The following is a 26,130-nucleotide window of genomic DNA, read 5'->3' as shown; positions in this document are numbered from 1 at the left end:
ATACTTTATGAAAAAAAAGATCAACTACTATGAAACTGGTTCAATATTTGTGGAAAAAGCATACGACTCAGAAGTCATGAATTCAAGGTTTTGCTATTTATTTCCATTTCAATAAGCATGTGTTATTTTACTTGCTTTTCTAAAATTAAAGTTACATACCCACATGGTTTAAAGAATCAAATTGTTTTGGAAGACTCGTATAAAAAACAAAAGTATCATATGCCTTCCCCCCATTTCCTGTTTTCTACAGGCAACCATTTCCAAAACTTTTTGCTTGATTCTATTTTTACTTCTATATCTCCAAATAACTTGTATATTGCTACTTCCTGATTTTAAAGAGTTTTAGCATTATGTATTTATACTCCCTCTGGGATGAGGTTTCTTGTTTTAAAGCATTGACCCCCCCCACATATGAAGCATCACATGCTCACTGCTCAGAATAATCTAATTATATTATGTGGGTTGGATCAATAGTCATGGTTTACATTATTATAACTATGTAAATACTCATTACAGCTCAGTTAAGTTGCACAATGATTGCTTTGACTTTTCTGTATAATAGTTTGCTATACTTGTCATTTTTTGTGTGTCATGCTTTTCTACAAACCAACTGCTATCTATCTATCATTTTTATTTTATAGTGTTAAGGATGGAAGCACAGGCCTCGTGGCATGTTAGTGACAAACATGTTAGTGCTGAACAATATCTTTAGTCCATTCAATCACTAATTTAACCCCAAAGTCTTCACCAACAATCTCAATCTCCTTTGAATACATTCATATACTTCAAGAATTCTATTTAGTATAGAAGAAATCTCAATCTTGAGACTTCTGACCTATTCCAATTTGAGTTCTTGCACTATTATCCTAAGGAATTCCTTTGTCTTTATCATGTGCCAGATCTTTTGCTTTCCCTACTGTGTATTTTCGTCTTGATTAAACCTCTCATCTTGGTGGTATAGAACCTACAGTAGCTACCTTAGACAAGGTATAAGAATAATAAACTTTTTATTATTAGATCTCTTACACTGAAGAAAAAGTTTTAACTTCATGTTTGGTTGATAGTTTTGCTGGGTATGAACTTTCACAATGGAAATTATTTTCCATTATGCATTGCCTTCTGGTCTCTGCTGTTGCTTTCAGTTGGCAAGATTCCTGGTTTTCTCATTCCCTACAGCCATGAAACTGAGCACTGTCAGAGAAAATCATAGGGCAAACAGTTTAATCTCATTGGATTTATGATTATTAACACCAATTGGACTCTTCATCACAGTGCCAATTCATTCTTTTACAGGTACAAAACGCTATTCAAAAACTCCTCAAATGCAAAGCAAAACAAAACCTCTCTTTTTTCCTCAAATCACTGAGAGCTCTTCTTTCCCCACATTCTTAGCAGATATCCTTGACTTTTACTCTTTTGGGAAACTAACAGCCATACGATGGGAATTCTCTTATGTTCTAGAAATGAAACTTACAGACTGGCCTACATTTTGCCTATCTCTTTACCTGAGGAGCTGTTTCTCCTCTGCTTATGTCTTGAACTCTGTTTTGTTCATGCTCTCAAAATCCTGTAGTATGGGTTTTTTAAATACTCAATTTTGGTCAACTGGATCTTTTCAAGTCATTTTTAAACATGCTCAAACCTCAAAAACCATTAAGTAAATCATTCGACCAACAAAGAACAAACAACTCTCCCCCATCCACATTATCTTTCAGCTAATGATCTCCACTCCTCTTTGAGGCCAAACACCTCCTAAAGAGTTGACTTGCTCCTCACCTCATTAGCTATAGCCACTCCTTAATAATTCCATTATGGCTTTCTTGCTGAAGTATCAGTGACCTCCATAAAAGATAATGTTGACCTTCCTAACTGTAGAGAGATGATCTTTTTGAAATAGTCTTTCTCTGGATTTACATGACAAAACTTATTTGTTTTGGTTTTTCATTCTCTCACTGCTGCATTCTCTCTTTCCACATTATGCTGTGTTTGACTTTATCATTAACTGTTGGAATTAAAAAAAACCTTTTCCTTAGTTCTCTTCTTTCTTCTTTCCCCAGTCCTAATGTTTGCATATGGCTAGAATTATCACCTATAATATGCAAACAAAGAACACATTTTTCTCTCTGGCAAGATGTTGTTACTGAACCCCAGAGCCATATAACCAATTGCTTACTTGATGTCTCTCCTTGGAGGTCTCAACAACACCTCATCAACCTGCCTGATTTCACCTCATGATCCTTCCTCCAATGTAATTCTCTTCTTGTGTTCCTTATTTTACTTAATGCCACCTATCTCTACCAAATTATGTTAGCCAGAACACTACAGAAACTCTTTCCATTTCCTTCTTATCACCCCACATCAATCCAACACCGATATAGTTGGACACAACATTGAAATATTTCACAAGCCCTCATGTCTCTCCATCTTCAGTGCCTAAGTGTTCTAGCAGCATCTATGATCTAAGCTTCCTGGATACTGTCTTAATTGGTCCAACTACTGTACTTCTATCCTCGGCCCTCAATCTGTTCTCCACACTGTCATCTTTTTGAAGTACAAATTTAAGTATGTCTTCTTTTATTAAAGCTCTTACATGGCTCCCTTTTGTTCTGAGGATAAAAGCTTACATGTTGTCTTACTTCTATCCTCAGCACTAACAATTCCTTGCTTTCTCCATGTTGGCCTTCTTTCAGTTCCATGAACTGAGGATGCATGCTGCCTCCTTTTGCCTACAGTCTCTGCTTGTGCTCATCTTTTGAGAGTCAGTATAGCTTACTGGCTAAGTGTAAAATACCTATAGTCTAATTTTCAAGGAAGACTGCTTGAGTTCAAATTCTGATTCTACAATGTTGCTGGCAACTTTGGGTAAATCATTTTACCTTCTGTGCCTCAGTTTCCTCTACTATGATGTGACAATAATGGTAATAGCTACCTTCAGGATGTTACTGTGATCAGATAATGGGATGACTCTTCCTCCTTCCTCCCTGATTCACTTCTTCTAAAATTCTGTTCTGTGCTTCAGTTATTTTTTCTGAGAAGCCTCACTGACCTCTCTGACTGATTCCAGTTAATTCGTTACAAGTTTTTCTCATATCTTGAATCTCCATTTTATAATATTATAGGAACAACTTTATGAGTCTTTTATTAATTTTAAGGGTCAATTTTTAATCTTCCTCACTTGAACATCAACTCCAGCAGCACAGGGATTGTGTCTGTTTTTGCCCACTATTCCTTAGGCCTAACCACAGGGCCTAGAACACAGTAGGGTCCCAATATATATTTTTTGACAGAAAAATATGGTAAATATCCCTAGAGGAAGGCAGTGGGGATGCTCCTACTTAGGCCCTTTTGGTGTGAAACTAGTGTCTTACAGAGTAATCAATAACAGAAATTAACAAGTTCAAGAAGGAACACACAGGTGGTGAGGGCAGTTAAGCTGTGTATCTTTTTTCAAGTTCATCAGGAGGCCACTGTGAGCCTGAGTGTTCCTCCTCTACAAGGCAGGATTTTGTGGAGGTCACATATCAGACACACAGACCTGGGTATGACTCCTGCTGTATTATGTGTTGCTGTGTGACCTAGGTCACATCAATTTACCTTCCTATAGCCTTGGTTTCCTTATTTGTAATTACAGCACAGTACCCAACACAGAGTTAATTCTTGTTAACTAAGCACTAGGCCTGTACAAAGTTTGATTTACCTTAAGCATATTACATGATTACCCACAGGCTCAGGCCAATGATATGGCTTGTGCCACATGCAAGCCAATAAACTACCCTTTGTGGCACAGTGACAAACTGCTGCCTCTATCCTCCTCCCAAGAATTAGACCAGCAACAACAATAACAAAATTTTGTGCTTTTGATAATAAAACAAAAGAGGGTATAAATCCATGTGAACATAAAAAGTAGTTTCAAGAGGTTGGCATACTTGGTTCAACTGAGTCCTCTCTTTCCTGGTGGTTCCTACCAGAGTATCAGAGAGGCAGTATGAGAGCTGGCCTGCAGTTAAGATCAGAGGTTCCCCGACATCATCTCTGAGACTGACCTGGAGAAGAGGAACCCTCGGTGTCTAACAGCACTGCCCTTCCCAGATGCCTGCTGGGGCCAGCTCACCACAGCCATTTCAGTTCAATCTCCCAGCTCCCTCCACCACCCAGTCCATTCCTGGAGAGCCAGAAAGTGACTCCTTCATTTTAGAAGTTCAAGAAAAAAGAAAAACTTACCAACTCCTTCCCGGACCATAACAAGAGAGAACCTCTTGTCCATCTCTGTCATAGTTCCATTTTGCTGAGAGGAGAGGTCTATGTCAAACCTCTTAGTGAGGAATGAGCCGCAAGCAAACAGTCCACAGTGATGTGTGCAGAAGAGGAACACTGTTCTTCTCTCCAAGCCTTTTCTCTCCCTCCTCTGTTTCAACTTGTGGGACAGGCGGTGGCTATGAGATTTAGGGTGCAGAGTGGCTGTGTAAAAAGAAGAGGAATTGTGTGCGCCCTTCGCGTGCATTTCAGGAGTCAGCTGCGCTTGAACTCTGACATGTGTCCTATGTTGGAAGAGGCTTGTGAGAGCGGTAGGGAGATGGAATTTGTCCATTTAAGCGCAGAAAAGTGGTAATATGTAAGGGATGTGTGCAGAGGTGAAGAATTACGTGTGCACTCAAGTGTGCGGTGCTTGAACTTGGCGAGTATTTGAAACCACGAGTACCCGCGTGGGGCACAGATTGCCCGAGGGAGGCGCGGAGCCGCGGTGTGTACGTGGTGAGTGTGCGCGCCCGCGTCCGCCTGGCTCCCCATGGGCCGCCCGGGCCAATGAGCGCGCGGCTGCGGGGGCGCGGGCGGGGAGGGGGCCGGGGCCCTGCGGATGGAGGCGCGGGCGGCCCGGCGCGCTCCTTCGGCGCGGGCGCTGCTGGCGGGACCCGGGCCGCTACCCGGGGCGGCGGGAGGCGGGGGCGGCGCCTGGGGGTGGGATGCGCCGGGGCCTCCGTGGCGTTGGCGTCGGCGGCTGCGGGGGGAAGAGCTAGTGTCGCGGAGCGGGGACCCAGTGCAGCCAGGCAGGCGAGCGGCGGCGGCGGCGGCGGCGCACGCGGAGCCCGAGGGCTGCGCGCCCACCATGGCCGCCCAGGGCGAGCCCGGCTACCTGGCGGCGCAGTCGGACCCGGGCTCCAACAGCGAGCGCAGCACCGACTCGCCCATGCCCGGCTCCGAAGAAGATTTGGGCGCCGGAGCGCCCCTGCACAGCCCCGAGTGGAGCGAGGAGCGCTTCCGCGTGGACAGAAAGAAACTTGAAGCCATGTTACAAGGTAGGCGTCCTCCCCCGTCCCCAGACTCCCCGGCGGAGCCCCCAACCCTTCCCGGCCGCGCGAGCCCTGCCGCCCGCGCGGCGGAGCCGGAGGACTGGAGACTTCGCGGGACCCCCGCCCTCGCGCCTCTCCGCTCCCCCGGCACCGCTCCGGAGCGTCGAGGCCCGGAGTTTGTCCTGGTTCCGATTTAGACTCCGAGATGCCAACTTTAGCCGGGTCTCTCTGGCCGTGCCATCCGGACGCACGCAGACCGCCCACTCCCCAGCCTGGAATTTCAGCTCTGTGTCTGTCTCACTCTCCCCGCTTGTCAGGATCCACTTCCTCCAGCTGAGGGGCCTGGTCTGGCTGCTGGGAATCGCTCGGCAGATGTCAAGGCTTAGGACAGAAGTCAGGGGGCCAGGAGGGGCGAGCAACCAAGGCGTGGGGCAGTGCTGCTGTGTTCGAGGACAGCGTGTGTTCATCCCATGACAGGCGTACAAAATACATCTTGAGTCACATTCGGTTCATAAAAATCTTTCTGTGCTGTGGTGTCTTTGTCTTTCATAATTTGGGATCTTTCTTTCTTTTTGTAAACTCATTAAGGTTTCTCGGGGACTTTCCTGGGCAGAAAAGCTTTAACCACATTGGACTGGAAACTGTAATTTATAATCTGAGGATTGGAGTGAGTGCTAAAACGTCCAAGGTCGTTTTAACCTTCCTTAAAAATGTTAATTACTAACCTACCTGTGGCCATCAGTGTGGCTCAGTTCCCACATCCGTAGAAGTTTCCAGATGAGGTAGTTTGAAGGACTATCATTCTTAAGGTTTGTGGAGAGGACCAGGCGTTGGTCTCACTGAGGGAGGGTGGTGAAGATTCATTCAGTACCTAGTGCCCTTTTATCACCGGAGGACTGGCGCTTTCCGGACTTTTTTTTGGTGACTTTCTGCATAACTTATTTTGACTTTATCAGTCAGTATATCGCAGTATGCAAGTTAGCCCTCCGTAGAAATGCAGTGACCTTTTAGAACAATTAAGCAGGTTATTTTAAGAGAGAACATGTTTTCCAAAACAATAACTCGGTGGAAACAAATAGGAGTGTTTGGCAAGCGTTTTTGGATGTGCTGCAAACTCGTCTCCCTTGTTGCTTGTTTTTATTGATAAACATCCCTAATACTTGTCTTGTCTCTTTTTCTCTCAAATTATGTAACTTCTAGGAGAATAAACTTTTCTGTGATAAACTTTTCAGATAAGAGAGTATTGCAAAACAGATTTGAAAACTAAAGCCCCCACTGCATTTCTGTAACTAGTTTTACTTATTTATTCCATAGTTCTTTTTGCCTAGTTTCTGATTTTAAAACAAAATGTTGAATTTATGTTGGAGATTGGATTGAACTGATTAATGATTAAGATCACATACTCTTCTTTTTCAGCAGGTTTCCAGTTTGTTTTCTACACGAACTTGGAGTGATGTGAAAGATTGTCTTTTTTCAATAGGATTTTAAAATAATGTAACATCCTTCCCCATGCACATTTAATGACAGTGTACCCCATAGATATAATGACCAGAAACTCCATAGGTATAACCTGAGCTTTAGAAGATCTTTTTTCAGTTAACACATTTTCATTTTGAGTACAATTAAATATGGATGAAACATTTTTAAAATTTGAAGGCTATTTTGTAGATATGAAATTCTGACATAGATGATTGAAAATTGCTTTGCGGTCTTAAAGTTGATGAAGTTTCTTTTACAGAAAGTCTTAACAGTTAACATTTCTTCAGCCTGTGTATAGTGAAATATTCAGTCAGTGTTGGGCATGGTACTTTAGCTTTGCAAGATCATCCATAAATGGATTGCCCCTTGTATGCAAGTAAGCTTTGAACACATTTGAAAATAGGAGCCAGTGCACATGGTACCCCTCATCATTTTAGGATGCGTGTTTCCCAGTATCAAATTACGCAGAACCACCATGTTTGAAAGAATTAGACTAGTTTTCCAAACCAAACATAATCATGGGACTTAATGTTTAATTCTAGGTGGTCACAAAAGTATGAATATTGGAGTCAGGCAGACCTGGTTTCAAATCTTGGTGGGGCCTTGGGAAAGTTCCTGGGCCTTGCCTTGACCTCAGTTTTCCCATCTCCAAAGTGGGGCTAATATTAGGCAAGGCACTTCTTAGGGTTTTATAATCATAGAAAGAAATAATGCTTAATAAGCTAACACTTGCTAATAGCTTCATAAATATCATTTTCTTTTATTATTAAAGTATTTTTTTGGAGACAGGATATTACTATGCTGACCAGGCTGCCCTTGAGCCCTCTGTGTAGTTTAGGCTGGCCTTGAACCTGCAGCAGTCCTTCTGCCTTAGCCTCCTGAGCCCTGGAACTATAGGCATGAACACCATGCCCAGCCCATTATTAAAGTATTAAAGTATAGATTCAAATGATTTCCAGTGCCTACCATGATTTGTGTGATATGACATATACTTAATAAGTAATTGGGGAATAGAAGAATTTTGCAAGTTCATAATTGCAGAAGTAAAATAGATAAAAACCAAGGTAGAAAGTCTGTTACATCAACAGGTATTCTAATATTGTTAGATATTTTTGGGTGGAAATTTTATTTGAAAAGGATAAAGTAAAGGATGTATTTGGTTGGGTTTCTAATATATTGTGAATTTGGATTAGAAATTTTTCTTTTAGCAGTAGTTTAAGAATACTGTATGTGATTTTTCACTTTAAATCAGGACAAGTAAGATAGTTGTCCTTTAAGTCTTAAGAGTGCAAATTGGTGATTATAATGCTTGGAATTTGCTTTCAGAGAGACTGTCCTAGGGGCAAGTTAATCTTTAATGGGTTGTATTTTTATTAGTAGAGAAATTCTTTTACGCAATGGACCAAAAATTCAATGAAGTTGAAGTATGGGCAGTAGGGTAGTAGTCAAAGAAATAAAATACCATTCTCGAATGATCACTGAATCCTAAAATAATTGGTATGTAACATAAAAACCACCAGTGCAAAATGTAGGGAGAATCACTAGTTTTTGTCTGAGTTTTCTTTTTCTTTTCTTTTTTGTTTGTTTGATAACTACCTTAGAACAAATGTGAATACTTTCTGACATTTTTGTTGGAATCTAAATGACAATTATTGATTTTAGTCAATGATTTTTTAAATGGGAATTTATTTTTGAGTTTAGGTTTCTGAAGTCTTTTGTCAGCCTTGGAATAAATACCATGGACAGCATTTTTTAGTGATAAAGTAAAATCATTGTAAACTTTAATACTGAACTTCAAAATTCAGATTTCATGCTTCATGTGAGATAGTAGTATTGATTCATTTAAATCGATTAAATGTGAGTTATGATATGTAAAAACAAGGGAGAGTGTTACAGAGGAAAGTATGGGAGAAAGTAGGAAATAATTGGGTGAAGAGAGCCAGAGATAGTCTTGGTGCAAGAGTACCGAGAGGTGAACACAGAACAGTTAATATATTAATACTTTTTGCATCAAAAACACACACACACACACACACACATATATATATATATATATATATATATATATGTAGACCATAAATTTAAGAATTTCAACATAAAATTTAGACGCATAAGCATTTTCAAAGTCCTGAGTCTCCTATTTCTGCCAAGAAGAAAATACAGGGCTCTCTCTTGCCATTGTTCGAGGCAGCCCAGCAGCTCCTTCCACAATAAAGCCCTGCCTCGGTGCTCCTGAAAAAAAGAAAAAAAGAAAATACAGGGCTGGGGAAAGATGGCCCGTTTGCCATGAAGGGAGACTGACATCTGGTGGGCTTTCTCAGGCTGGTGCAGGAGACTTTAGAGAACATGTTGCATTTCTACAATGCCAGGCAGAACTTGGGTCATTTACTGCTGCTTGCCCGAGTCGCAGAACTGGTCACCAAAGCAGACGCTGTCATACATCACTGATAAAAAGTATGCACAGCAATCTTGTTATCTTTTTAATTCAACAAGCTTTAATGGGGTTGCTCTTGTGATTTGGTAGAGTTAATAGTTTTTAGATATTGTGGGAGAGAAAAGAAATGTGAAGCAAAAAATATTTGAAAATAAGGGAGTGCTGGAAATACAGATAGAGTAACACTTAAGCGAATAGAGCTTTCTAAAGCTAATGCTTGATCAAGAGTAACAGACAATAAGAACAAATCAGACAACGTTATGAAGCTTAGTGGTTAAGTGAGCAAGACTCTGGGCCAGATTTGAATCTTTGTGTTACCTTTCAATAAGAAGCTGGAGAAATTTTATTACTTACAGCCCTATTTCTAAAAATGGGTGTCAATAAAAGTTCTTACCTTCTGAGGTGGTTGTGACAGTTAAAAGAAGAAAGACAATTAAAAGTAAAATATCACAGTGTAGGCCACATAGGATGTACTGAGTAAATATGATAATTAATTCATTATAAACCATAGTGTAGAAAGAAAATACTATATTGAAAATCAAATTTATTGGAAAGTGGATATAATGTTTTTATGATTAATGAACATTCACAGCTAAACTAGATATTATTATTGGCCTTCCTGATAGGTGTGTTGAGTAGATTAGCCTTTGTAGAGGTAAGTAGAATAAAACTTCACTAGACATGACCTTGGAATTCTAGGTTTTGCTCAGGATGAGAGGATTTCTGACCCTCTTTAGCTGTAATTCTTGCTTTGAATACTTTTTATTCTTTGAATGGTCCTGAGTCATTCCATTTTGAGATTTTTACTAAATCAATTATTTTCTCCTTTCGTTATGTTACTCTGGGCTTGCCTAATTCACTGGTGTCTAGAAAGAAGCTTTTTCAAAGTAAATGCTCTGCCTGAGCTCGCATGTTCTATTCGCACACCTGTAAACTGGGGAATACAATGGTCCCACCTGAGGATGATGTTGCAAGCACTGAATAAGAGGATGCATGTCCCAGGGCCAGGCACTTGACACTTAGCAAACATTAGTGCAGCAGCAGCAGCAACAGCACTGTCCCATGTGATAGATAAAGATTTCAGACTGCTAGAAAGTAAATACTTACCAGGTCATTTAATTTCTTAAGTGTGTGTGAGACCTTTTTTTGGGGAGGAGGAATGTGCGTTTGGGATTTTTTTTTTTTTTTAGTTAAAGACTTCCTTAAAAAAATTCATTAGGGCAATTAAAGTCAAGTCGGAGAGTAGAATTGAAAGGTAAAATTGCATCATAGACTAATTGGAAAAACACACCAGAGTTGTGTGGCTTGGTGGTGCAGGGCTTGGGGACTTTCCCCAGACTGGCTGGGCCTGGGGCTCATGCTTTGCTCTCTGAGGAAGCCTGTGCAGATGCACTCCATACTTGGCACTCTCAGTAATTGTGCACACATTCACTAGACCTTGTCTCTGTGAGGAGTTTTGGTTCAGTTGATCATTGTTAAGTTCAAACATAGATAGAGAGGTTTGTTTTATCGATGACTTTCACAGGCAGGAATGTATTTGGCTGTAGCCAAGAGAAACTCTAACAGAATAGTTTACACAACCCAGGAGTTTATCTTCCCCACCTAACAAGAAGTCTGAGGCTAAGTTGTCCAGGCTTCAGTAGCTTCTCAGGAACTTCAAGGGTCTGTCATCTTCCCTCTCGTCACCTTCGTCGTCTTTAGCCTGGGGATTTTTGTCTCCTGAAAGTTCCATCTGTGTTTCTTTGGCCATTGTTTGTTGTAACAGAGTCTGAGAATGTGTCTTCTTTTCCACCATATCTAGTTGAAGCAGGTGAGGAAAAAGACAGATTGGATGCTGAGTGATTCAGCTCATAGTTTCCCCATAGCAGGCAAAGCAGAGGAATACTGTGACCCAGATTCTCAGTGTGACTAAAGCCACAGCTTAGCTGGTCAGCGACTTTGGATTGCATTGATAATCTCAGAAACTTAGAATTTTTGGCAATAGTTATATATAGGTAGGACTTCCTTCTTAGCACAATCCAGGAGTAAACCTAAATCCCAAAGAGGAAACAACTTTATCATCTAAAGTTGTTCTCATCTTATTACTCCTTTTACAAATAGGATCTTTTGCATACTGGGCATGCAAGCTCTGTATAAGTGAGCTATACATCTAGCCCCTGGAACTGTATGTTTTGTTTCCATTGTTTGGTCCATGTCTAGTGTTTTGCTCATCAAAAATTACATGTTGCAACACAAATGCCCATTTTATTTTTTATTACTCTGAGGTATCTTCTGTGTCCTCCTTTTTGTAATTGACTAGTTCAGTATAGTTCAAACTTCCGTACTTTTGACTTTTCATAGATTGATCATTCTAGTTCAGCCAACAAAGCTGGAATTTGTTCAGCAGATGAAGTCATTTTGGAGGCAGTTTGATAGAATTATCTTCAAGTTTGTGCCATGTTCTGCTATTTGAAGTTGTCCAGAATGATGAGCTAATAAAATATGCCACTTGGCTCATCCCGAGTTTATTCCATCTATTTTAAAATAGAGTTCTCGCTTAAAAAAATGAGTGAGGTAGGTGATGGTGAACATGCACATTTCTTTATATAAAATGCTTAGTAAGCTACCAGGGACAAAACACAATTTTAACACTAACTTATATAGTTTTTGCAGTCTGTTGGAGTGACTTTGGCAAGAAACTTTTGTTGTTATGCTGCAAGAGTCACCACATTTGATTTAAATCTTTTTAGTACTAGTATTTAGGGCAGTGTCCAAAATTTAGAAAACCATCAGTGGAATACTTTGTGGATGTTATACGTTTTTACATCCTTTCCCTACCTACTAATCTACTAATTAATGACTGTAGGTGATGAAAGTACGTATATATGTAGTAAGTATTACATCTTGTTCTCATTTTTTATTTGCCATATAAAAAAATAATGCTCATTTGCTAGCTATTAGGTAGTTTCTCTGTAATATTAAAAAAAAGCAAGTCTGCAATTTGAGTTGATTTGGAGTTAACTGTATTTCTTTGTCCTCCTCCTCATCATCAGTACTGGGGATTGAATGCAGGGACTTGCACATACCAGGCCAGTACTGTATCACAGACTTACATCCTTGGGCTTTTAACTACATTTTTTTGTAGGTGACGGTGCTTAAACATAGGATTTGGAAATTAGCCAGTGATTTAATTTCTGTGATTTTTTTGTATTTTATTTACTTATTTATTCTTTTCTGTTTTTATTTTTATTACTGCATGTTTGCATTAAATAAGGATTACATTTCTTATGGGGAGTTGGTACATATATAACAAATCTCAAATCTTTTTTTTCATCCCTTTTCCCTCCCCTCTCTCCTTCCTCTATCTCTTGATGCCCTTTCCATTTGAAAAAAATGTATGTCCCTGCTTCCAATTATCTATCTTTTATTTTGTTCTTTATAGTTTGGATTTCTCATACAGGAGAAACCATGTGGTATTTCAGCTCATGTATCTGATTTATTTCAGTTAACATTATGGTCTCGAGGTGCATCCATTTCTCCACAAATTTATCTTTCTTTATAGACTCAAATTTATATTTCTTTATAGCAGAGTAGTTAGTACTCCATTGTTTATAAACACCACATTTTCTTTATCTATTTATCTGTTGATGGACATGTTGACCACTTTCAAGATTTAGCTATTATGAATTGTGCTGCTATAAACATGGATTTGCAAGTATCACTGTAATATGAAGCCTTTAGGAAAATGCCTAGAAGGGTAATAGCTGAGTCAAAAGTAATTTCTATTTTTGCTTCCATACTGATTTCTATGTTGGTTGTACTAGTTTACATTCCCTCCAACAATGTAGAAAAGTGCCCCCACTCATCTTCACCAGGATTTGTTGCTGGGTTTCATGATGATAGCTGTTCTTTGTGGAGTAAGATGGAATCTCAGTGTTGTTTTAATTTCCATTTTTCTGATGGCCATTTTTCATGTATTTATTGGCCACTTTGTACTTCTTCTTGACTAGTGTCCATTCATTTCAGTTGCTCATGTTTTGATTGGATTTTGTACTTGGGGGGGGTTCTAATTTTTTTGAGTTCTTTACATATTCTAGATATTCGTCCTCTGTCCAAGGAGTAGTTGACAGATGTTTTTTTCCCATTCTGTAGATTTTCTCTTCATTCTGTTGGTTGTTTCCTTTGTTGTGCAAAAGCTTTTTAATTTGATGTCATCCTATTTGTTGATTCTTGGTATTTTTTGTGCAGTTTCAGTTTTGTTCAGAAAATCCTTGCATATCCCTATGACTTCAAGAGTTTTACCTATTTTATCTTGCAGTAGATTGTTTCTGTTTTAACATTTAGATCTTTGATCCATTTTGATTTTAATTTAATACGTGGTGAGAGATAAGGGTGTAGATTAAATTTTCTGCATGTGGATAGCCAGTTTTCCTAGCATTATTTGTTAAAGATGCTATCTTTTCTCCAGCATAATGTTTTTGGCTCCTTTGTCAATGATCAGATACTTGAATGTGCCTGGAGATGTTTCTGCATCTTCTATTCTGTTCCACTGATTCACATGCCTGTTTTTGTGCTGTACCATGATGTTTTTTTTATCACTGTAGCTATGTAGTGTCACTTGAAATCTGGGATTGTGATGCCTCCTGCTTTGCTTTTGTTGCCTAGGATTGCTTTTGCTATTCTGGGTCTTTTCTGGTTCCATATGAATTTTAGGATTGTTTTCTCTAGTTCTGTGAGGAATGCTGTTGGTATTTTGATTGGGATTACATTAAAGCTGTCTATCAGTTTTTGAAGTATGGCCATTTTGATAATACTTGTTCTGCCTATCCAGGAACAGAAGATATCTTTCTATTTTCTGATGTCTTCTTCGATCTCCTTTTCAGAGTACTGTAGTTTTCATTGTAGAGGTGTTTTACTTCCTCGGTTAATTCCTAAGTATTTGATTTTTCTTGATGCTATTGTTAGTGGCATTATTTTCCTGATCTCTTTCTCAGTGAGTGAGTTCACTATTGTACAGTAACACTATTGATTTGTGTGTTGATTTTATATCCTGCTGTGCTCTCAAAATTGGTTATTAATTCTACGAGTCTTTTGGGGGGAATTTTTTCTATATAGAGGATCGTTTTGTCTGCACGTAATGATAATTTCATTTCTTCCTTTCCTGTACATATCCCTATTATTTCTTTCTTTTGCCTGATTGCTTTGGCTAATATTTTGAGGACTATGTTGAATAGCGGAGGTAATAGTGGAATACTTCTCTTGTTCCTGATTTTAGAAGGAAAGCTTTCAGTTTTTCTCCACTCAATATTATGTTAGCAGTAGATTTGTCATAAATGGCTTTTATCAGATTGTGATAAGGTTCCTCTATACCTATTTTCTTCAGGGTTTTTATCATGAAAGGATAGTGAATTTTGTCAGAGGCTTTGTTCCATCATTGAAATGATCATGTGATTTTTGTCCTTCCTTCTATTTATGTGATATGTTACATTTATTGATTTGCATATGTTGAGCCGTCCTTTCATCCCTGAGATGACCTACTTGGTCATCTTTTTGATGATTAGTTGAATTCTATTTTCCAGGATTTTTTTGAGGATTTTTGCATGTATATTCATAGAGAGGTTGGACCAAAGTTACCATTTTTTTGTTGGATTCTTAACTGGTTTTGGAGTGAGGGTAATGACCTTGGAGTCAGGGTAATTCCTCCAGGAATGACCTTGGGGGGGTACTCCTTACCTTTCAGTGTCACTAAAAAGTTTGAAGAGTATTGTTGTTAGATCTTCCCTGAAGTCCTTGTAGAATTCAGCAGAGAATTCATCAGGACTTGAGGTTTTCTTAGTTGGTAGGTTTTTTTTTATTATTGCTTTAATTTTATTGCCTATTATTGAATTATTCAGGATTTTTCTATCTTCTTGGTTCGGTTTTGATAATTCATATAAATCTTGGAATCTATCCATTTCTTCTGAATTCTCCAATTTACTGGATTACAGGTTTGCTAAATAGTTGCTAATAATAATCTGGATTCTGGCAGAATGTGTCATTTCACTTTTTACTTTTCTAATTGCATTGATTTGGGTCTTTTATTTCCTTTTTTGGGTAAGATTGGCTAAAGGTTTGTCTATTTTGTCCTTTTGAAGAACTAGCTCTTTGATTCTTTGTATTTTCTTGTCTCTATTTCTTTGATTTCTACTCTGATTTTATAATTTACTTCCTTGTACTAGCTTTGAATTTGGATTGTTCTTGTTTTCTCAGGACTTTGAGGTGTATCATTAGGTTATGTATTTAAGTTTGCTTTCTTTTTCTGATATGGGCATTCACAGGTATAAACTTCCCTCTTAGGACTACTTTCATTGTTGTATTGGCATCATCCTTTAGTTCTAGGAACTGTGTTATCCTTTGATTTCTTCTGTGAACCATTGATTATTCAAGAGTGTATTGTTTAATGTCCATGCATTGGCATAATTTCTGTGATTTCTTTTTCCATTGAGTTCTAGTTTCATTGCTCTATGATCTGATAATATGCATGGTATAATTTTGGTTCTTTTACATTTACTTAAGCATCCTTATTGGCTAGTATGTGGTTTATTTTGGAGAAAGTTCCATGTGCTGCTGAGAAGAATGTGTATTCTGTTGGAACATTCTATAGATGTCTATTAAGTCTATTTGTTTAAAGGTTATGTTCAGCTCTGATATTTCTTTGTTGACTTTTTGTTTAGTTGATCTATTTGTAACAGTGGGGTATTGAGGTCCTCCACTCTAATTGTGTTTATCTGATGTTTTTTGTCCAATACTACTTGTTTATGAGGTTAGGTGGTCTGTTGTTCTGTGCATATATGTTAATAATTGTTATCTCTTCTTACTGAATGAATTGTTCCTTAACCAATATATAATAATCTTCTTTGCCTCTTCTAACGGGTAGTGGCTTGAAGTTCACTTTGTCTGAAAATAGTATAGCTACTCCTACTTGTTTTTGGGTTCCCTTTGCCTTAAATTGGCAATGGGTTTCCATTGCCTGAAATATTGTTTTCTATGCTTTGATTTTTAGCCTGTGAATTTCTTTTTGAGTTAAATGTGTTGGTTGTATACAGTATACCATTGGATTTTGTTTATTGATCCATTCTGTCAATCTGTCTTTTTTTTTTTGGTACCGGAGATTGAACTCGGGACTTTGTGCTTGTGAGGCAGGTGACAGAACCACTGAGCTAAATCCCTGGCTTTCAGTCTGTCTTTCGACTGGGGAGTTTAGACTATTTACATTGAGAGTTATTATATCCCCTGATTTTAATAGTACAAACTTTTTATAGGATACTTGAAAGTATAAGCAGATATAAAAAGAAAAAGAAAAACAAAACTCCAAAACCCAGCACTAATTACTGATATTTTGGGAATTTTTTTGTTAGTCTTTAAAAAATACATCCCCACATAATATATTTTTACAAGACATGTTTTGTTCCTACATCAGGTGCAATGTTAAGCTTTCAAGATGCAGATGAAACTAAGATAAATATAATTCCTACCATTGTGTGCTTCTGTTCTACATTTGGATCATATCTTCCCTCTTTCCCAATTAGCAGTCTCTCATGAAGATTCTTGAAGAACATGATTTCAAATGTCTGTATAATTCCCTTGAGATAGTGTACTGTGCTTAAATGTTACAATGTTCTAGAATATTTTTTAGGTGACCAGATAGTGGAAAGAGCCTATTATTTCTCTTTAAAATGTTCAGGACTCAGATCCCGGCCCTGTCAAGTTAGCTGTGTGGCCTGGGGCAAGTTAATAACTTCTCTGAACTTCAGTGTCCTCATTTCTAAAATGGATATAGAAGTATCTTCTGGATTGTGTGGACTAGTAATACTGTATGTATAACATCCACTCAGGATATGGCCTTAATGAATATTAATAATGCTATCCCAAGCATGTTTGTCTAAAGTCCTTTCATTCATCTTTTGATATTCTCACTGGAAAAGTTCTTACCAGTGAAAATTTTGGGCAAAGGGCATGGATATTCAAAGGCTATAGATCAGTTTTGCAAAATTATTTTTTACGAAGGTTTTCAGGTTAGAAGAAACAAATTTGCAGGACATCTGCTCCTAATATTTGTGATCCCGACAGACTTGCTTATTTGAGGTAGAAGTTGTGATATATTAGGAGCAATTGAGTTATCAATAGAGTTTAGAGTTCTGTTTTGCCTTCTCTGAAAAAATTTAAGTGATACTTATCTGAGTAGCATGTCAGTGGATCAGTATTTCTTAAAATTTGTGTGTATAAAAAGCACTTGTGGAATTTATTTAAAAAGTCAAACTTGGGACCTGTCTCAGAAAGTCTACATTCTTTAGGACTGAGGGTAGTGTTGCTAGTGGATGCAGGGATCTGTGTTTTGAAAAGAATCTTGTATAAGTTTAATGTAGGTGGTCCCAGGGCCACACATTGAGAAGCATTACTAGGTTAACCCCCACAGTTTGAGGATGGTCAAATAATTTAAATTAAGATTAAGATTTTTTTCTTTGATTCTCTTTACTTTTGAAGCTAATTGTTTCTCCACGTTATTAAACCATCATTAAGCATTTTAGTCGAGGATACCTGCATGTTATTTATAGTGGTTTGTTGTAAGGGACTTGGGGGAAGAGTATACCACCTATCTATGTTCTGGGGAAGGAGATATATTACAGTCATAGTGCATTCAATTTTCTTACACATTTCTGTTAATTTAGGTATAGTAGAAGCTGCTTAATATTGTATAAAATAATTTAAAAGTATATATTTTTATTACAGAAATTTAAAAAGCAGTATGAAGAGGGCCGGGGATTTAGCTCAGTGGTCCCGGTGCCTGCCTCACAGGCGCGTGGTCCTCAGTTGGATCACTGGTACCAAAAAAAAAAGACAGTATGAAGAAAATGTAATAAAGAAAAATAATCATCAGTAATATACCATTTTTATGTTTTTATGCTTTGAAATATAGTTCTTGAGGATTTGCATATCATTTATATAGTTGCTGTTACAGCATTAGTTATTGTTTTTCATTTGGCATTTAAATTTCTTTTTCTGTATTTCAAAGTTGTTTTAAGAAATACAAATTTATGGTTGAATGATAGTACATTTGGTTGAAAAACCTTTTTTTCCTCAGTTATATACCACCTTATGGTGAACATGATTATGTAGCTTTTTTTCTTTTGAAGCTGTATTCTGATGAAAAAGTTTTGAAGAATATGTTTATTAAAGAATGACGACAAATTTGAAAACAGAATCTGACTTTGAGCACTTACTATGTGAAAGGTACTGTTTTTGTTGCTTTATTCCTGTTCAGTCATGTTAGCCTCTTGGTAATGACCCACGAGACATATATGCTGTTGGGATGTGTTATTTTTTAGAAAGAAAGCTATGCATTTAAAAAATTTGTAACCCTTACTTCTTTCTGAAATAATCAGTAGACCTAGACATCAGCTTCCTCTTAAGAGTTGTAGAGTTTGGACTCTTCACTTGGTGTGTCTGAGTTCAGAATGCCTTCAGAATAGGCAGCATTGGCTACACTCATTCTTGAATTCCTTAGTGGAATTAAGAGCATCTTGGTGGTAGATGCAGCGGAATGGGTTAGAATTCTCAGTAAGAATGCAGACATTCTTTAGCTTTGGTAAATTTTTCCATTTTTCCCTCTTTGTGAAATAGGGATAATAATACCCCTCTCTAGAGTTATTGTGAAGATTATATGATAAGTTTATAAAGTTGACTCAAATTGGTGCCCTCTAAATGGTCTGTATTTTTCAAATATACTGTTTTTCTCCAGTATCTAGCCCAGTGCTGTGAAATAGATGGACTGTGTTTATAGATGATCCATAATGAATCTGGATTAAAACCTTTGTCCCTTTTTGGGCTAGTGAACCTAGCATTGACCTCATGGAATGGAACCTTAAAGCTAAGGCATGTGCTTGGTCTTGAGAAACATTAAGCAGTTCTTTCTTATAAGTAAGGTAGAACCCTTCTCTGCATATGATGGTCTTTTTTTGTCCTCAGTCTAGGGCAGTGATGGTGAACTTTTTAGTTTTCAATGATACAAACAGCCCACTTCGGCATGTGTGCCATAGGTTTGCTATCACTGATCTAGGGGATATGTAGAATGTTGTACCACCGTTAGTGATAGTACTTTACTGTAGTTTTTGAATAGGGATATGCAAAACTTAATTCAGATGAGATTAAAGCTGAATAATTTATATCTGTATCTGATCTGATTAGGATTATAAATTGAAATTTGATGATGCCATATATATATATATATATATATATATATATATATATATTTTTTTTTTTTTTTTGGTACCGGGGATCGAACTCAGGTCTTTGCGCTTGCGCAGCAGTCGGCAAAACCACTGAGCTAAATACCCGGCCCTATAAATTGAAATTAGTCAAGGTTGATAAAACTTTTCAATTTATTTAGTTTCAGCCATTGGATTATCTTGTTCTTATAACAACATACCCGAAAATATTGTTTAAATATGATTTAAGGCATCTCAGATAAGATAGTCCACTCCAAAAAATAAGTCTTCTATATCAGTTCGTGCACTATACTAGGATTGCCACTGAGTTCTTTTGAGTTAGAAGAAAGAACCCACTTTTCTTGGTAGAGTGGTTGACCAGCAGTCAGGTGACTTGAGCTCATGATAGACTCAGCTGTCCGTATAGGAGCTGTGTTGGCAGGACTTTGTCTTGAGCTGTACCACACACAGGAGCACTAACAGTGAATGGGGAAGAAGAGTGAGGATAGTTGGAGGGCGTGGGCTTTGGAGGAGCAAGTGCTCACATGATAGCTAAATATGAGCTGGGTTTCCAGATACCTTGTCAGACAGATTGCAGCACCCTGAATTCTGTGGGCTAGATACTAGATAATTTAAGGTTTTCTAGAGTAATTGAGCAGAGATTGCAGTGTAAACTATAGTTGACACTTTTTGGTGTTGACATACTGTGCTAGACAACAGATATCGAAAATTTTCTGACTTGCACATTCTGACTTGTCAGATTTTCTTCTCCTCTGCCAGTGTGTCCAGTTATCAAGCTTCTTTGTTCCACGATTTATATCCAGCAGCTAAACCACTAGAGTGATATACCAGGATGTGTAATAATGTTCATTGAATTAAAATCTAAAGTAAAAATAAAGATATCCATATGTCCAAATTTCTAGTATTTTCAAAATTGTTTTAGTGTATGTACTGCCAAAGTGAGCACAGGAAATTTTTTTTCTTTTTGGTACTGGGGATTGAACTCAAGACCTTGTGCTTGCAAGGTAGGTGGCGGCACCACTGAGCTAAAGCCCCAGCCACAGAAATGTTTTAATTATTGAGCACTAACATTTATTTTTCACAGAGGACCAGCAGTGCTTGTATTATCCATGTTCTGAGTTGGTACTCTCATCGTTTTTTGTGCTTCCTTGTTAAAAGTACCGTTTGAAGCAAGGTCAGTGTTTTGGTAAATTTGTTTTGTTTTGTTTTGTTTCAGACAGGGTCTTGGTATATGTAGTTCAGGCTGGTCTTGGTCTTACTATGTAGCTCAGGCTGGCCTCAAATTCATGGTAATCCTCCTGCCTCAACCTCTTGAGTGCTGGGATTACAGGTATCTGCCACCACACCCAGATGGCAAGCTTTTACTATCTTTTAAATTACTTGATTGTAATGTTTTAATTTTTAAAAGTCAGAAATACATGTTTGGCTTGAGTGTTGCAAGAGGAGTGAAAAGAAACATTCAATTTAATCCAGGGGAGTTAATTTTTTTATATAGAAAAAGAAAACAATGGTATTATAAATCTGTAGAATTTTATTTTTTTCTAGGGAATCTGTACTTTAGTAAAACATTGTTGATTACCTCTAAAAATGTATTCACTATCAGGAAATGGACGTCTGGGGTGCATTATCTCTATAAAGTGAATTTGCCCACGTCAAAGCAACTAGGATTTAGCAAACAAAATATAACTAAAATGATTTTAATGTAAAAGGAGTTTTGTATAAATGGCCATCTTTCAAGCTTGTGAAAATTGTTTCATAAATTGTTTAGGAATAGTGAGGCTATCTACAATGGGAAATTGCATGTGTTGGAAAAATATCGCGAGTGCATATTATAGGACTTACATATGAAAGAGGCTCTTTGGAAGGATTACAGTCTAGTGAAAGAGAAGAAACCTGCTTGTACTCACTACTAACACAAAGCAAGATCTTACAGGCCAGGCCCTACTTTCTTAGTGTGCATCTTAGCCTGAAGTTACCTGGCTTCACCCCACAAGATAAGGAAATGAAATGAGGAACTAAGAGTCAAATAGGTACTACTTAGTTTGTTACTGCTGAGGATGTCTGCTGCTTCTCAGGTCCTAGAGACTGTGTCTTTAAACCATCCACCTAAGGAATTAAAAGATAAAGCATAGACATTTGCCTGTCATCTGGTTACTTCTTTGAGGAGGGTCTCAACTAGCCCCTTGGAAACTCCTTTCCCGCACTTGTAGGTTTTGTACGTTTGACATTTACTGGCTCCTACAGCACACTCCTAAGGGAAAAAATGGGAAGTGTGTCTGGTATAAGCTTGAGATGAGGCATGTCAGTCCAATGTGGGTTGATACTTATGCAGAGCTGTTTACTGTAGCCTGGCCAGAATCAAACAAAACATAGTGGGGGTGGAGGTGGTGAGATGGTATGTAAGCTATTGTGTCCAGCTTGGTGTCTTTATATATTTTATTTGGTTATTTTTGGGTTTTTTAAGGGTTTTTTTTTTTTGTACCAGGGATTGAACTCAGGTCCTTGCGCTTGCACAGCAGGCGGCCAAACCACTGAGCTAAATCCCCGGCCCCTATTCTTGGTTTTTGTTTTTTTTGGTACTGAGGATCAAACTTGGTTCCTTGTGCTTGTGGGACAGGCAGCAGAACCACTGAGCTGAATCCCTGGCCCATTTTTGGGTTTTTTGAGACAGGCTCTTGCTATGTAGCCCAGGTTGGCCTCAAACTTGTGGCAGTCCTCCCACCTCAGCCTCTGGAGTGCTGTCATTATAGACGTGTACCACCATGCCTGGGTATGCTGCCACTCCTGGCTGCTTTAAATGCTGAGAACAGCAACAACAAAAATTCACAATAGAGAGGAGCTGCATGGGCATGCGGGTCCCCGCCAGAGGCCCCCCATTCCATTGATGAGTGCGTGTGCAGATCCTGGGGAGCAGCTGTGTGGCCCAGACCAGCGCTGCTGCAGGTAGATCCCAGCTAGGGGTCCCCCGCAACACCAGAGGCTCAGGCACACCTGCTCAGGCCAGGAGCCTGCCCAAGAGGAGCTGCACGGGCACACGGGCTCCCACCAGAGGCCCTCCATTCCATCCCTAAGTGCTGGCAGTTCCAGGGGAGCAGCTGTGTGGCCTAGATCAGCGCAGCTGTGAGTGGATCCCAACCGGGGCTCCGCCCCGACCCCAGAGGCTCTGGCACACCTGCCCAACCCAGGCCCGCCCAGAAAGAGGCTGCACGGGCACATGGGCTTCAGCCAGAGGTTCGCCATACCATCAGCCACAGCCAGGGACCTGCCTGGAGAAGAGCTGTACAGGCATACAAGCACTACCCAGAGGCACGTCCCCATACCATTGATAAGTGCGAGGAGACCCTAGCCAAAGTCTGTGCAGACAACAGAAACTGGGGTACACAGCCCCCAACCAAAGACCTTCCCAGACAATAGCTATATAGGGGCCCCAGTGAGAGGCATGTCTAGATACCATCCCAAGTGTGCTCAGGCCCCAGCCAGAAGGCCACCCAGACAACAGGTCAGCTCAGGGATCTAGAAGGCCACCACTCTGAACCCAGGAATTGGTGCACTGATGAGCAGCAGAGTAAAGGATGCTTGGTGGCTTGCTGAGAATTCAAGACCCCTGGGTGAGCAAAAAGTCTCCTCAACAAAGGCATAGTTGGCTGCATCTATTGAAATGAGAAGAAACATAAATAAGTCCCAAAAACCAGATTTCCAGATCACCTAAGGGAACTGCAAAGGGCAATGAGATGGAACAATCTGATATTCAACCACCTGGACTCCCTGAACTGGCAACGGAAGGGGACCTGGAAAAAATGAAATCAGAAATAATTTCTTACATAACAGCAGAGATTATACCCATACTACAAGACATGATTAATAAATCTAGAGTGGAGACAGATAAAAAAAACAGAGGAGCTGAGGAACATGATAGAATCCCAACATAGGAAACAAATGGAATCCATAAAACAGATGCAAACAGATTTCCACAAGATGAAAAACTCCATTGAAAGCTTATGCAGCAGAATGAGCCAATGTGAGGATAGAATTTCAGATATGGAAGATAGGATTGCAATTAGTGACCAGGAAAAGAAAAATTTCTTAAAAAGAGTAAGGGACCATGAGAAATCAACCCAGCACCTGCTAGATGATGCAAAGAAGAATAACATCAGAGTGATTGGAGTCAAGGAAAAAACAGGAGAGAGTGCAGATGACAAAAAAAATGCTCACAGAGGTAATGGCAGAAGACTTCCCAAATAGGGGAAAAGAGCTTGACATAGAGATAAGTGAAGCATATAGGAATCCCAACTAGCCATGATTTAAAAAAAATCTACACATAAATAGGCATGTAATAGTTAAGATTCCAGAAACCCAACAGAAGAACAAAATTCTACAAGCAGTGAGAGAAAAGAAACAAATCACATATAAAGGAAAGCCCATCAGAATCACAGCACACTTCTCAACACAAACCCACAAGGCAAGAAGAGTGTGGAATGATGGATTTCAAGCCCTAAAGGAAAACAACCTCCAACCCAGATTGATGTACCCTGCAAAACTGTTTTTCAAAATTGATGGAGAAATAAGATACTTTCATGAAAAAGAGCACCTTAGGAACTTCATGAATACCAAACCAGCACTCCATAAAATTTTAGACATTATCCTAGGAAAAAACAATGAGGATCACTACCCCAGGAGGCCCTGCAGAATGAATCCATCAGGCACAACAAGATATTAAAGCAAAGGGGGAGAATCCAAAAAAAAAAATCATGACAAGGATAAGTCAATACATATAAGTTATAACCATCAATGTTAATGGTCTCAATTCACCAGTCAAAAGAAATAGACTGGCAGAGTAGGTCAGGAAGCAAGATCCAACAATATGCTGCATACAAGAAACACACTTAATTCAAAAAGAAACTCATAGACTGAAAGTTAAAAGGTGGAAAACAATACTCCATGCCACAGGAACCCCCCCCCCCAAAAGCAGGAGTAGCTATCTTCTTTGCAGATCAAGTGGATTTCAAACCAACACTGATTAAGAGAGACAAAGAAGGACACTACATCCTTGTAAAGGGAAAAATCCAAGAGGAAGAGATGATAATCATTAATATCTATGCACCAAACACTAGTGTGGCCAACTATATAAAACAAATACTAACTGACATGAAAAATCAAATAAGCACTAATGCAATAGAGATAGGGGACTTTAATACCTCACTGTTACAAATAGATAGATCAACTAGACAAAAAATAAGTGAGGAAATACTACAACTCAATCAAACTCTTGAACAAATGAGTTTAACAGATATTTACAGAGTGTTCCACCCCACAAAATAAGAATACACATTCTTTTCAGCTGCACATGGGTCATTCTCTAAAATAGACCACATACTTGCTCATAGAACATGTTTAAATAAGTGCAAAGGAATTGAAGTTACCCCCTGTATATTGTCAGACCATAGTGTGATGAAATTGGAGATCAATAGCAAAAGAAACTGCAAGAATTTCATAAACACATGGAAACTGAACAACATCCTTCTGAATAACCAATGGGTCACAGAGGAAATTAAAGAAGAAATCAGGCAATTCCTATGACTTTATGACAATGCCAATACAATGTATCAAAATCTATGGGACACAATGAAAGCAGTCTTATGAGGGAAATTCATAGAAGTGAATACTCACATTAGGAAATCACAGCGAGCTCAATTACACAATCTGATGATGAACCTCAGCCTTCCAGAAAAAGAAGAGCAGGACAACCCCAAAGCTCATACAAGGGAGGAAATTATAAAGATCAGGGCAGAAATCAATTCAATGGAGACTAAGAGAAAAATAGAAAAAAATCAGTGAAGCCAAGAGTTGGTTCTTTGAAAGAATACAAAAAATTGACAAACTCTTAGCCAACCTTATGGGAAAAAGGAAAGAAAAGTCCCAAATCCATGCACTTAGGAATGAAAAGGGTGATATTACAATGGACAAAGCAAAAATCCAGAGGATCATCAATACCTACTTCCAGAACCTATATGCCAATAAGATGGAAAACACAGAAGAAATGGACAGATTCCTAGATATGTATGAATTACCAAAGATGAACGAAGAAGATCTAAAAATTCTAAACAACCCTGTATCAATCAATGAAATTTAAAACATAAATAAAAACTTACCAACCAAGAAAAGTGCGGGTCCTAATGGCTTCACTCCTGAGTTCTACAAGACATTTAGAGAGAAACTACTGCCAGTACTGTTTAAACTCTTCAATGAATTGAAAGGGAAGCAAAACTCCTGAATTCATTCCTGGAAGCAAGCATCACCTTGATCCCCAAAGCAGAGAAAGATCCAACCGAAAAAGAGAACTGTGGGCTGATCTCACTAATGAACATAGATGCAAAAACCTTAATAATCCTTAATCCTTAATAAGATACTGGCAAACAGAATGCAGAAGATCATCGAGAGATTATACACCCTGACCAAGTGGGATTCATCCCAGGGATGCAAGGATGGTTCAACATATGCAAATCAATCAATGTAATACACTATATTGATAGAACCAAGGACAGAAACCATATGATCATCACAATAGATTCAGAAAAAGCATTTGACAAAATCCAACACACATTTATGATAAAAACCCTACAAAAAATTGGAATAGATGGACTCTACCTCAATCTAATAAAAGCTATCTACAAAAAACCCAACAGCC

The 26,130-nt window shown here is 38.7% G+C and overlaps 1 protein-coding gene across 3 annotated transcripts in view; it reads left to right on the top strand.

Annotated features, from left to right (window-relative positions):
- Nucleotides 1-5,073: 5,073 nt before the first annotated feature.
- Bicc1 (BicC family RNA binding protein 1) overlaps nt 5,074-26,130 on the top strand; it is a 320,644-nt gene continuing 299,587 nt past the window's right edge. For 2 of the 3 annotated variants that reach the window (XM_087184822.1, XM_087184824.1), the window contains exon 1: nt 5,075-5,294. In XM_087184822.1, the coding sequence (XP_087040948.1) occupies nt 5,105-5,294 (190 nt within the window). In that variant the 5' untranslated portion in view covers nt 5,075-5,104. Of the gene's footprint in view, nt 5,295-26,130 lie in introns of all 3 variants that reach the window. The other variant, XM_087184823.1, reaches the window with a different exon arrangement.

Source organism: Heterocephalus glaber, unplaced genomic scaffold (genome assembly GCF_053883595.1).
Source record: "Heterocephalus glaber isolate CG9 unplaced genomic scaffold, H.glaber_assembly_v1.0 deba00001497, whole genome shotgun sequence".
In the NCBI taxonomy this organism is placed as follows: Eukaryota; Metazoa; Chordata; class Mammalia; order Rodentia; family Bathyergidae; genus Heterocephalus; species Heterocephalus glaber.
The sequence above is the reverse complement of the archived record's forward strand: the minus strand, read 5'-3'. Positions and strand labels throughout refer to the sequence as shown.